Here is a 12,532-nt window from a genome sequence, read left to right on the forward strand (position 1 = left end):
AAATGTCTGCTGGACTTGATAATTGTTTGCAGACTCCCTTTTCCAGGCATGATATCTGGGAAGAGGAGGGATATGGATTCCTGATTGTGTATTTGTCTGTGGATGAAAAAGCTTCGTGATGTTAGCTTTTGATTTAGGCTCAGAGTCCATAGGGCCTTAGTTGCTATGGACCATGCTAGACGAGCCTTTCATAACATATTTATTCTTCTTCACCATTCATAAATTTCATTCGTCACAAATACTCCAATGAACTTGTATTCAGAACCTGCACTCTTCTTGTTCAAAGTATCCGTAAACAAAACAGTGTCATTGCAAAACGTAGTTTAACGATTATGGAACGAACCTGCACCCTTCTTGTAGAGATCAAAGGAGATGGTTTTGGTCTTTACCCGTATTCAAAAAGGTGGATTGGAATCCATAAAGTTTTTTTTATTCAGCTTGATTTTTGGATATTAGATTAATTAGAAGGTGTTTTGAAGTTGAATGTACGATTATTGGAGTTCCTATTATTGTTTTTAAGTATTGTTAGTTGAAAGTTGGTTTTTGAGGATCTATAACCTCGAACTTTGTTTTTTCAGTCATTAAAAATGATCAAAACTTAATATAGTAGATATCTTGTAGCTCACTTATTAAAAAAAGCTTTGCCTAATATTTTTTTTTTTTTTTTATAGGTCAGGTTTGTGCATCTACCTTTTTCTATGACATTTCAACTAGGTTATACGCTTCAAAATCAATTCTTGATGTTGTATCGATGTTAGTGTGGATTTTATGTACTTTAATAGTTTCATAGCATTTCCAAACTGATGAGTTGATTAAGACAATTAACCATATCCTTAGCAACTTCCTATAAGCTTTAATGGAAGACAAATTGAAGTAACATGACATGGACTTGCCACAAGCAAGGTTTTCTTATAATAAATCTTAAAATTGAATTGCCCAATTGAGTCAATTCAATATCAAAAAAATTTAATGTGCCAGAGTTAACACATATTCTTTGTATCAGATAGTTAAGTATCCAAGTTGAAATTATGATATATTACTTACATGGTATTAATAAATATGTCAATAAAACAATCAAGACATCACAAGCTAAAAAAAAAAGATAGGTCATTATGAATTGTGACATGAGATAAATGACATTTTGTTTTTTTAGTAATTTAAAGACTTTTAACATTAAACTATTTTCTAACAACTCACACAAGCAAGATAATGTAAATAAAAACAAATTCTAAAATATAAAATCATACCAGAATAATTTTAATTTTTTTAAGGACCAAAATAAATAAATAAAATAAAGTTTGGATAATTTAGATTTCATAGAAGAAAATCATTTCTTAAGTAGAAACTTTCTTTTTCTTATTTATGCATTTCTTTCTTTTTTATTTTATAAAACATACATACATACATACATACATATATATATATATATATATATAAATATATCAACAACATGCTTTATTTTATAATAACTCTAGGTAATTAAAATAAATATTCATAAAAGTTTTAATAATTTAGATTTGAGAGGAAAATGTTTTTCTTAAGAAAAAATACGGTTTTATTATTCATTTATTTTTTTTATTTTGGTGAAAACATGTTTTTTTTTTAGCAGCATGTTTTTGTAAACCAACACTTATCATGATCTAAAAAAACAAGTTTAAAAAAGAACAAACAATCATTTCTTAATAAAAATTTTATGGAAATGTGAAAAAATAAAAAATAAAAAAAATTAATTAATTAAAAATACAAAAAATATATATATTATTCTTATTTAACATTCATGTGTAATTTTTATTTTTTTACAAATTTTTACATATTAGTCTAATATATAATTAGTATTATCATAAACAAATATAATCTAATTTAAAAAGTGTAGCATGAGAGGATGATTTTAAACATCATTATCATTATTAATTTAAAGAAGATTTTATTTTAAAATGTAAAACGCAATCCAAAATAAGGTGAAGGCCAAGTGAATGAAATTCACATGTGTTTGGGCTTAAAAGCACTAACTCGTGCATATCTTAACTTGCAAGGCGAGGCTTAGGAACCTAAGAAAAAAGAATATTTATATTGAACATAGCGAATAATATGTCCTCCGCTTGCAAAAACACTTGGTTGTATTTGATGGTTTTAGAGTTTGAGTTTTACATTCTAGGCCTAAAAACCTCAAAATTTAATATGTTTTCATCTCAAAAAAGCTTATCCCTACTCATAAAACACATTTTAGGATGGGGGCAGCAAAGAGCTCTCTCTCTCTATTTTCTCTTCGATGACTCTCTATCTGTATATCTTTTCTATCTCAACTTTTAGGAACTGAAATATAAAAAAAAAAAAAAATTATGCCTAAAAAAAAGTTTGAAAACTAAAAGGATCAAAATGTAAAAGGACATGTCTTTTAAATAGTGAAAATAAAAAAAAAACTATATTTTTTATTGAGTCAACCTTGTTCATTTGTTTTTTAATTTTTTTAGCTATAAGCTAAAATTTTATTTTGTAATAGTAATCTTTAATTTAACATTGGTATAATATCTAACAATTTGCATACAAGAGCTTCTGCAATGGAAGACACATTTCAATACATAAAATCATGACAACACAAATTGGAAGGATGAAAAAAAAAAAGTTTAATTATGGAAGTGTAAAAATAAAAAATAAAATAGGGATAAAAAAAACAAATTAACTATAAACAACAAAATGAGAGTAAGTGAAGGGAGCTTGTTATAGTAAATTATTTATCTATTTTGTTTTATTTTATAATTGTAATCAAGTATAAGAAACCACCCTTTTATTTTAGCCATAAGGCTTAAAATTGAATTAATTTTTGATAAGTGGAATTTATTATTTATTTAGGATGCTTCTCTCTAGCTTGGAAAAGCTGCTGAAAGCTATCCTAAATTATACTAGGTAATATAAATATTATAGTAATATAATTATAGTAGTCACATTTGTAAATTCAGTTTTTTTTAATGATAAAAGGCAACTCATTTATACATTAAGGTCTCGTTTGTTTGCTGAAAATAAATTTTTTAGAAAAGCATTTATCTTGAAAAGTAGATTTTTGAAAAATAAATTATTTTTTTATATTTAATAATACTATAAAAAATAAGTCGGAAAATACTTTCCAGTGTTTGGATGTATCATAAAAAATAAGCTGAAAAATAATATATTAATATTTTAATAGATTTTTTCAAGTTTATCTAATATAAATAGAATATTTAATCACTTACAATAAAAGATTGAAATCTAAAAAGTGTAATTATGAATTTTTTTATTATATCATATATTCATATATATAGCTTATTTTATAAAATATAACTATATATGTCATACAATATTATAGATATATAATCTTGTGAAATATTTCTGAAGTAAAATCTATTAATATTTTTTTTCAATTTTAAAAGTTTAAAATATTGTTTTTCATATTAAGAAAGTCAAATTCGGTAATGGTATCAAGTAAGAGTTAGATATTTGGGTTTTTTTGGTATAAATATTTTTTAAAAAGATAAATAGATACAAAAATATTTTGATGGGTTTTTGACACGACTAAAAGGTTGATGTCTTCTCCCAAGTGCAGGAGTGTCGAAGTAATAAATAACCCGGCAAGACCAGGGTCGAACCACAGGGAGGTTAATTATACAAATTATAAACATGAAAGTGCCAAGCATTTGTTGTACCAAGTGTTATACAACATAAATCAAGATTAGTTATTTAACAAGCAAAGTATTAAAGAGTGAACAAGATAGCAAATATAAAACATGTTAGTATCAAACATTAAAGTCCATATTAAGTTTACATTATACTTATTCTTACACCATTAGTGTAACCTTTTCACCTTGACATAATTAACTTAGCTAGACATAATGAAAGAAAGCAAAATAGATAAACAAAATAAGAACATAAAAGTTAACTAAGTAAAGGAAAGGAAATGAAAGGCATAAACTTAATATTAATGAAAACAAAGCATAAAAAATACAAAGAGAGAAAGGAAGAGCATGATCTTGATCTGGAAATCAAGATGCCTAAATGCATGGCAAATGCCTCCTTTTATAGGCCAAAAATGGGAACTATTGATTTGATGACTAATTGATAAGTGGGTGGCCAACTTTTGACTTGGTGACAATCCTTATCTTCTCTTGTCTGCCCAAAACGTCATTGATAACGTCAAAATTGGAGCCAGTTGTAAACATGAAAGTTGTAGGCAATTGTCTCAGCTTTCTTGTGTAAAAATTTCAGCTCATTTGGACTTCTAGAACTCCAGATATGGCCAAAATACCGAACAGTGCTCGGGCTGGAAGACAGATTCGGGCTTCTTTGTTGTTGCTACAATTTGGACTTGATAATGGCCTTTTTAGATCTTGGGCTCCATATGAAAGTTGTAGGCCTATGTCTTACCTTTCCATCCATATAAATTGGACCTAAATCTGAGATCTGTAGCTCCAGATATGACCCAATTACCGAACAGTGTTCTGGTTTGGATTGCACCGACATCTCTTCTCTAAGTTTGACCATCTCTTTATCCATGCAATTTAAGTTCTTCAAGTCATCAATCAATCCTTTCATTTATGTGATAGGCCTGCATTAAAAATAGACATTTACCATAAATTATAGGTATCTTATATTATTAGATACATTATTATAAAACATATTTTAGTTTAGGAGTTATTGATACTTCAAGTGCAAAATGATGATATAAAACCATGATAAAAATACACTTTTAAGTACTAATCAGTTTTTTTGGATAAAGATTGTTTTTTTTTAAGGGTATGTGCAATTATCCCTTTAATATCCCTTTAATATATATCAAATAAGTATTAGAAAATAAATATAAATATCTTACATTAAACATAACCATACATAAATATTAAATTTTGATGTCCTCCATATAAATATTTGTTCAAATTAACAAATATAAACATGCAAGACCAAGATAAACAAGTAAATATACTTGTTAAATAACAAGCATAAACTTTCTTATCATAGTAAAATCATCTTAGAAATCAAGCATATAATAGTGTTGGTTCATAAAATTCTAAACCCTAATTTTTCTTAAATTAGCATTTTTTCCATAAATGTTTTTGCTAACATTTTATTTTGGACCAAGTAATCAAACACATCCTCAAAAGTAACCTTATCAAAGCCTTTAATTTTTATCTCTTCTATCTATAGCTCATTAACATTAAGTATATTTTTGTTTAGGTTTTGAATTGCAAATGTTACATCTTCAATCTTTTTAGACAACTTTTCAATATTATCATCTTTATACATGTGATTTCTCTTCCTATATTGCCTCTTTTATACACTAGAGGAAGATGTCTCTTTTTTTTTTTTTAAGTTTCTTCATATTCCCCTTCATTTTCAATTGAAATCGATTGCATTTCAATGTTCTCTTTCAGGTTGATATGAGCATATGATTTGACATAATTTTCGGTTGTCATGTCTTTTCCAACAACAATTATCATTCCCTTATACATATCAAGTTTTTTTTGTTGAGATATTTATCATGACTGGGATGTGTTTATTCATAAAGTTTAGAATATGCAATATTTTAGTTTCTTATATAAAATTTTGAAAACAAAAGTAAATATAAAAATTTAAAAGAGTATAATATTTATCATACATTTATTTATTCATTATACATCTTTCGAAATTGTAATCATCTTCAAACAATCATCCCAACCAATGCTATTTTTTTTTTTTAAGTGTGGCTATTATTCCCAATTCTTTTTTCATGGTTTTGAGATAATTGTCCACGTGCTTAGACTCCCATTACATGTTGAACTTTTAGCTAATTTATGTAGCCACCTTAACAAAAGATTTTGCTTTAAAGGTGAAAAAAGACTTATTTTCTTCAAGTGCCTTCTCAGCTAACATTTCAAGTAACATGTGAGATATAGACTTAGACTATGTGAATTGTTTACCCCTGCATTTTTCATTTTGTGTAGTACTCATTTCTATAAAAAAAATTATAAATTTATACAAAATAAAATCATATAATATTTAGATCTAATAAATTTTATACAAAAACTACAATTAATATTTAAAAAAATAATACATAAAATATATAAAAAAATTATAATAAAGTCAACAAGCAATCCAAATATATAACAATGATAATACAAACTCAAGAAAGACATAATAAAAACAAACACATATAATTAACACTCAATTACTAGTTTCTTTTATAATCATTTCACATAGTTGATACAATCATTTCTCTTTTTGTTATCGACTCCCTATTTTTTTCCCTCTCCTCCTATTAACTTAAGTTGAATGTTTGTCTAATTGGTTCACTTTCCAAACATGTTTCTTCCATAAGAAAGTCATAAGGATCAACTCTTATTTTGTGATTATGAATAATACAACATACAAACATAACATCTACTTGTCTTTCATAAGACCAAAAAGGTTTTTCATCAATTGATCTAAAACCACTCTTCAAAATATCAAACCCTTACTCAATAGCGGTTCTCAATAAAGAGTGTCGAAGATTAAATAGCTCATTTTTATTTTTTGGCGAATGTTTTGTAAACTCATTGAAGTGATATCAAACTCCACGAAAATAAAAAATGATTCCTTTTCAAATACCATAACTAGCATCACCAAGATAATATTTCCCTATAAATTAAAAAAAAAAAACTAGTACTATCTTTATCTAATTAGACATTTTATATGTTTATTGCGTTTAACAAATACTTTATTATATACCTTCTAGAATTTTTAGACCACTAGGTCTTGATAATGCATCATGTAAAACCCGTAAATCGTGTGCATTTCATTCCCAGATAGCTAAAACATATATGAACTTCAAATCAAAAGTTACAACTGTTAAAATATTTTGTGTTGTTTTTCTTTTTTACCTCAAAACTTTCCTTGAATCTCAATAAGAACATATGCAGGAACATGGGTACCATCAATTGCTCTCACACAATCCTATATAAACATGGAAAAATAATTTATAACCTTTTCTTCTACATGTAATTAATTAATGTGTAAAAATATTGATATTGTTCTCATACCTTAAAATAAGGATAGAATCTGCAATTATTCATTATCTCTGCGGAAACTGTATCTCTTGGGTTTTTAATAAAGTGTCTGTATAATTTAAGAACTACTTTTAATACAATTTTAAAATAACGATTGATAGTTTCAACAGACCTATAGTATATACCACTATTAAAATGGAATTTTTGGTTTTGACCTCTAATTTGTAAAAACACAAGTACTTACTAATAAACACATTTTGAGTTGATCATAATAGGTTATGACTTTTGAGAACATCACACAAATTATATAATATAACTAGTTTCATACGTATTTGTTCAACGCAATGTCTATCACCTCAATTCAAAATGCTATCAATATAAAATCTCTTAGTATATAAATTATATTTTTTTCTTGTTCAATAATAGTTATCCCTGCTGCTTTCATATATGTTGCATGAATAATCTTACTATTCATAACAAGAAAGTGAAGTTCTTTTATAAAAAAACCTAAAAATTTAAGGAAATAAAAATTAAAAAAGCATATCAAATACTTACACAATCAATACAAGAAATTATGCTCAAACTAACATACATTATAAATTAAAAGGTTAGAAATAAAAAGAGTTGACAATGTATAATAGTTATAACAATGATATCTAATCCTTTAAACAAAGGAGGCCTTAAAGTGGATTATTTTATAAATTCTCAATCCTTATGCTTTATGGTACGAATATATATTTTTCTCGTAAAACCTTTACTTAAACTTAATATCATTGTCATCCCTATTCAATTGCCTACCTAACAGAAAATGTATATCATCAACAGAGATGAAGCTTTAATTATGGAAATGCAAATTTTCTCACCAAGACCAAATAAATTATCGAGAATCAAATTTTTTTGGAAAGCGAAAGAGAAAGAGAAGAAGAGCTTAAGGTAGCATCTCACGCTGCGCACTTCAGGAGTGTCCACAATGTCGCCAAGAAGCTATCAACAATTGTCACACTAAAAAATAATGGGATTTCACAACGAGTTTAAAGTTGGGTTTTATAAAGGTAAGTAGTTGAAGAATTAAAGGGCAATATTGGGGTTAAGATTAGGGTGGTTGTTAAAGAGGGAGAAAATATGGGAAGGGGTCAAATTTGGGATTAGCTTTTAGAAATAAAGGTGTTTTTTTCCATTTAGGATGGGAAAGGATGGAAAGAAGGTGATGCAAGGAGAGATCATCAGGTGGGTCGGATTCTACTAGAAGAGAAGCAATTAAAGAAGAAGGGGAGGAAGAGGAAAAGATCGAGTAGAATTGAAAGCAAGCTTTGAAGGAAAATTTAAAGAAAAATAGAATATGGATTAAACGAAAAGACATGGAAAACTCATACTTGTCCATTTAAACAAACATAAACGTATAAATGAACATGAAAAAGAAGAGCTTTGTTGTTAGGTAAATTAATGAGACTCAAAAAAATTAATAAGAGAAAGTAAAGCATAAAAGGCAAAAATAAGCCAAAACCCACCAAAAACAAACATTTCCTTCCACGAACGACACCATAATTGTTATGCCAAAGTAAGGTAGGACACAGGAGCAGAGAGAGTACTTGGTGAGAGACACGGATTATGAAAAATATAAAAATAGAGACATGCTAGAGAAGGAGATCATCGGGACATAATGTAAAAGGAGTGTGGAAATCAACTCGAATTGAAAATGATTTGGAAAACTTAAACCAACTCTTATAGCCAATCATATAATCCTAAACAAAATAGAGCATGGGATTGTTGTGTTTTTTTACAAAAATCAAACAAAACATGAAAAACAAAGCAAATTAACAAGATCACAGGATTTACATCATAATCATAGCTACAAATTCAATCAAAGAAGAAAAAAACATAAGGCAAATAATAAAAGACATTTGAGGAAAAGGAGTTATTTGAAATATGCTTTAATGAAGCTTATTGTAGATAACAAAGAAAAAAAAAAGGAAATTATGATAATTTTGTTCCTAGTAAAGAGGTTTTGAGAGGGGGGATTTGCATCAGCCACAAGAAAGTGTTTTTTTGGAGTAAATTATGTATTTTATAAAGAAAGAAAAGTGTTTTTCAAGGATAAGAAAAGAAAAACACTTTCCTGATATAAAAGTTTAAATTTTTCTTTGATTAACTTTTCATAAGTTTACCAAATATAGAAAAGTGAAGAAAATAATTTTTATAAAAGTGTTTTCTTATAAACAAATAAAGCCTAAAAAATGTTTCATTTCAAACCAATACCTAACAGACCATGTGGTTTAGTAGAATAAAAAAGATTACATGATTATTTTTCTTTAATCTTGTTGTTAATAAAATCTTAATTTAGAGTTCTGATTTAGGATCATCAATCATTAATCATCGAATTATAACAATAAATGACATATAACTTATAACAAAATATTCATTTATTCATTTTATAATATAAACAAGTTTAAACATTGTTTTCCTTTAAATTTAGTATTTATCGATTTAAGTTATTTACTTAATCGAGTTATTCTAAATCAATTAAGATGATACTCAAAGTTTTTCTAATTAAAACAATGTTTTTTTAATAAATAAAAACAAATCAATCGAATCAACTGAATTACATGTAATTAACTATCAAATAAGATTTATTTAGAATACAACTCAAATTAAATACTGGATTAACTGAATCAACTCATCTAAATGATCAGATTTAACAACTATTGCCTACAGTCGAGAGAATAGAAAACATTTTAGAAATCTGCTTGGAAGAGTTGCATGTAGAACAAAATGATAAATACATAAAGGAGCATGATAGAATTACAATTTGCACACACAAGCAAAGATCTCAGCTTGCGTACTGTTGATATAATATAAAAAAAAAAACGTAAGGAAACCAACAGGCTTGTTGTTAAAGGTGAGGGCCTACCCAATGCTTAATTCTCTAATGGTCCAACACCAAACCCATTTTCTTATTGCAGTCGTGAATGATAGAGGTGCGTGACATAAGCATGAAGTGTGATGATGCCAACTAAAAAAATCCCTTTTTTCTTTTTCTTTTTCTTTTTCTTTTTCTCGAATTCTTCCACAAAAAGTCCATTACTAAAAATAAAAAGATAGGAATTAGAAAAAAGGGATAAAACTGAATGTAGGCTGCCACTCTCTTTAGCTCCCTTCAACAGCAAGCAATCACTTGGCCAAATAAAATTTATGTGTAACAAACTTTTCATACCAAATCTTTTATTTAAAAGGTTGAAAAATTATATTTTAGTATCTCTTTTAATAATTTAAATTATTGAATTAAGATGATTTTTTAATATAATATTAAAATTTTAATAAAAAAATAATCATGAATTCAAATCTATCATTTCTTTTTATTTGATAAAAATTAAATATAAAATAGTGTAGATTTATATAAATTTTAAGTTCAAAAAACTTTTATTTTAAAAAATATATTAAAAAATAATATAAATTACATATTAAAATTTTATCTAATAATTAAAACTATTAAATCAAAATAGGTGTGTTTGCACCAAAAAAAACAAATTATTTATTTGCATTGAGTGGTAGTATCCTTTATCCACTATCTTTAAAATTATATTTGTGTTTGTGTGTGCGCTAGCTAGCTCAAGTCTAGCACCACCCACTAGGATCCCAACTGTGATTTGTCATCGAATGCGCCTTCCTTTTCACGTCACATGCAGCTTACCCTTATCTCTCATGTCCCCTTGCTCTATAAATCTCATCATCATCTTAGGTCCAAAACATCATTGACAACTAGAACTAGAAACTAGCTGTTTTTCGTCGTATATATATATACTGATCGAGTGGGGCTGGTGAAGATCATCATGGGTAGTGTTAATCTTCCTCCTGGTTTTCGGTTTTGCCCTAGTGATGAAGAGCTAGTAGTGCATTTTCTTCATCGTAAAGCAGCTCTTTTACGTTGCCATCCAGATGTGATCCCCGATCTTGGTCTTTATCCTTATGATCCATGGCAACTTGATGGCACGTACAGCATCTTAAGTTTAATATTCCCATTTTCACTCTTCTTTTCTTAGTTTTATGTTGGTAATTATGAGCATGCATGCATGCTTGTTAGTTAATTACATGGGTTTTTAATTGTATGTTTTAAAAACTGATCAGGCAAAGCGCTGTCCGAGGGTAAAAAACGCTATTTCTATAGCAGAAGGACACAAAACAAGATTACCAGCAATGGATGCTGGAAGCCAATGGCCGGCCGTGGCGAAGAGCTTGTGCTTGCTAGTGATAGCAACAAAACAGTAGGAACGAAGAACTATTTTCTGTTTTATACAGCTGATGGTATCAGAACTAACTGGGTAATGGAAGAGTACAGACTATCAGGATTTGGCACTTCTGCCTCTACTAAAACAAGAAACCGGCAAAAACAAGTACGTGAATCTAATCGGAATTGATTGCTCATAAGAAACAGGGAGCTTCTGTGGGGTTTTTCCCTGTTTCTTCTTCTTCTTATATTGCTTTGATTTGGCTGTCGATCACCACCTATATACTAACTCTTAGGCCCTCTTGTTTTTTGGATTCTTGGCTTGCTCAGGATTATAGTAAATGGGTTATTTGTCGAGTCTACGAGCGAGATCTTGACGAGGACGACAGTGGAACAGACCAGCTCTCATGTCTAGATGAAGTTTTTCTATCTTTGGACGATCTTGATGAAATAAGTTTGCCAAAATAATTACAATTTAGATTAGATTTAGCATGCTGTCAACTTTGTGCTCCATTATATATCAAGGCTCGATCCAATTGTAGATAGTGGTTTTTGTACATTGATGAGTGGAAAGTCTCGTCGTGTGTACTTGCAAGCTCGGATTAGAAATTATAAACTGATTCGTCAGCCACTGTTTGGAAAGTGGGTTTCAACTTTTTTTTGGTTAAAATTTAAATCTTATTCATTTAAAATTAAATTTTTTATTATTTTTAAATTATTTTAATATATTAATATTAAAAAATAAAATTTTATACGGGATTTTCTAACTTTAAAAACTTAATGCAGTTGATAAATGGATGTATTTACTGTATTATCATTTAAGGTTTTAGTTTTAGATAAAACCCAAAAATAATAATTATCTTTTAATGAGAGAAAATTAGTAGCGGTTTAAGATTCATTTATGAATAGATTAAGTGTTAAGTATACATTAGCAAATCCAAAGGATTTCTTTCGGGAAAAAAACCATGCAATGCTTAGCTTTCATCCATCTCCATCAACAAAATAAATTGCAACTAATACCTAATTTGAGTTTGCTTATTGTATTACCATTTAATAATGATTTTTTTATTAATTATTATATAAATAAAATATTTAAGATTCAATTAAAAATAAATTTTATATTGATGCACATAGCACATAAGCGGTATATAAAAAGATATATTTAAGGATATCCGAGAATGTAGTAGCGGTTGATTTTTAAAATATTTTTTATTTAAAAATATGTTAAAATAATATTTTTTTTATTTTTAAAAATTATTTTTAATATCAGTACATTAAAATAATTTATAAATATAAAAAATTTAATAAAAAATAAAAAATTATC

At 27.5% G+C, this 12,532-nt stretch overlaps 1 protein-coding gene across 2 annotated transcripts; it reads left to right on the plus strand.

The window, feature by feature from the left end:
• The first annotated feature begins 10,733 nt into the window (after nt 1-10,733).
• On the plus strand, nt 10,734-11,846 carry LOC105140826 (NAC transcription factor ONAC010-like). 2 transcript variants are annotated; one of them, XM_011047822.1, is made up of 3 exons: nt 10,734-10,970; nt 11,109-11,374; nt 11,530-11,846. In XM_011047822.1, the coding sequence occupies exons 1-3, from the start codon at nt 10,814-10,816 to the stop codon at nt 11,674-11,676; spliced, it is 570 nt and encodes a 189-aa protein (XP_011046124.1). In that variant the 5' UTR covers nt 10,734-10,813; the 3' UTR covers nt 11,677-11,846. The 2 variants fall into 2 exon arrangements, with proteins under 2 accessions (XP_011046124.1, XP_011046125.1); XM_011047823.1 differs by having other exon boundaries at nt 11,539-11,846.
• Nucleotides 11,847-12,532: the final 686 nt, after the last annotated feature.

This window comes from Populus euphratica, unplaced genomic scaffold, assembly GCF_000495115.2.
Source record: "Populus euphratica unplaced genomic scaffold, PopEup_1.0 scaffold168.1, whole genome shotgun sequence".
In the NCBI taxonomy this organism is placed as follows: Eukaryota; Viridiplantae; Streptophyta; class Magnoliopsida; order Malpighiales; family Salicaceae; genus Populus; species Populus euphratica.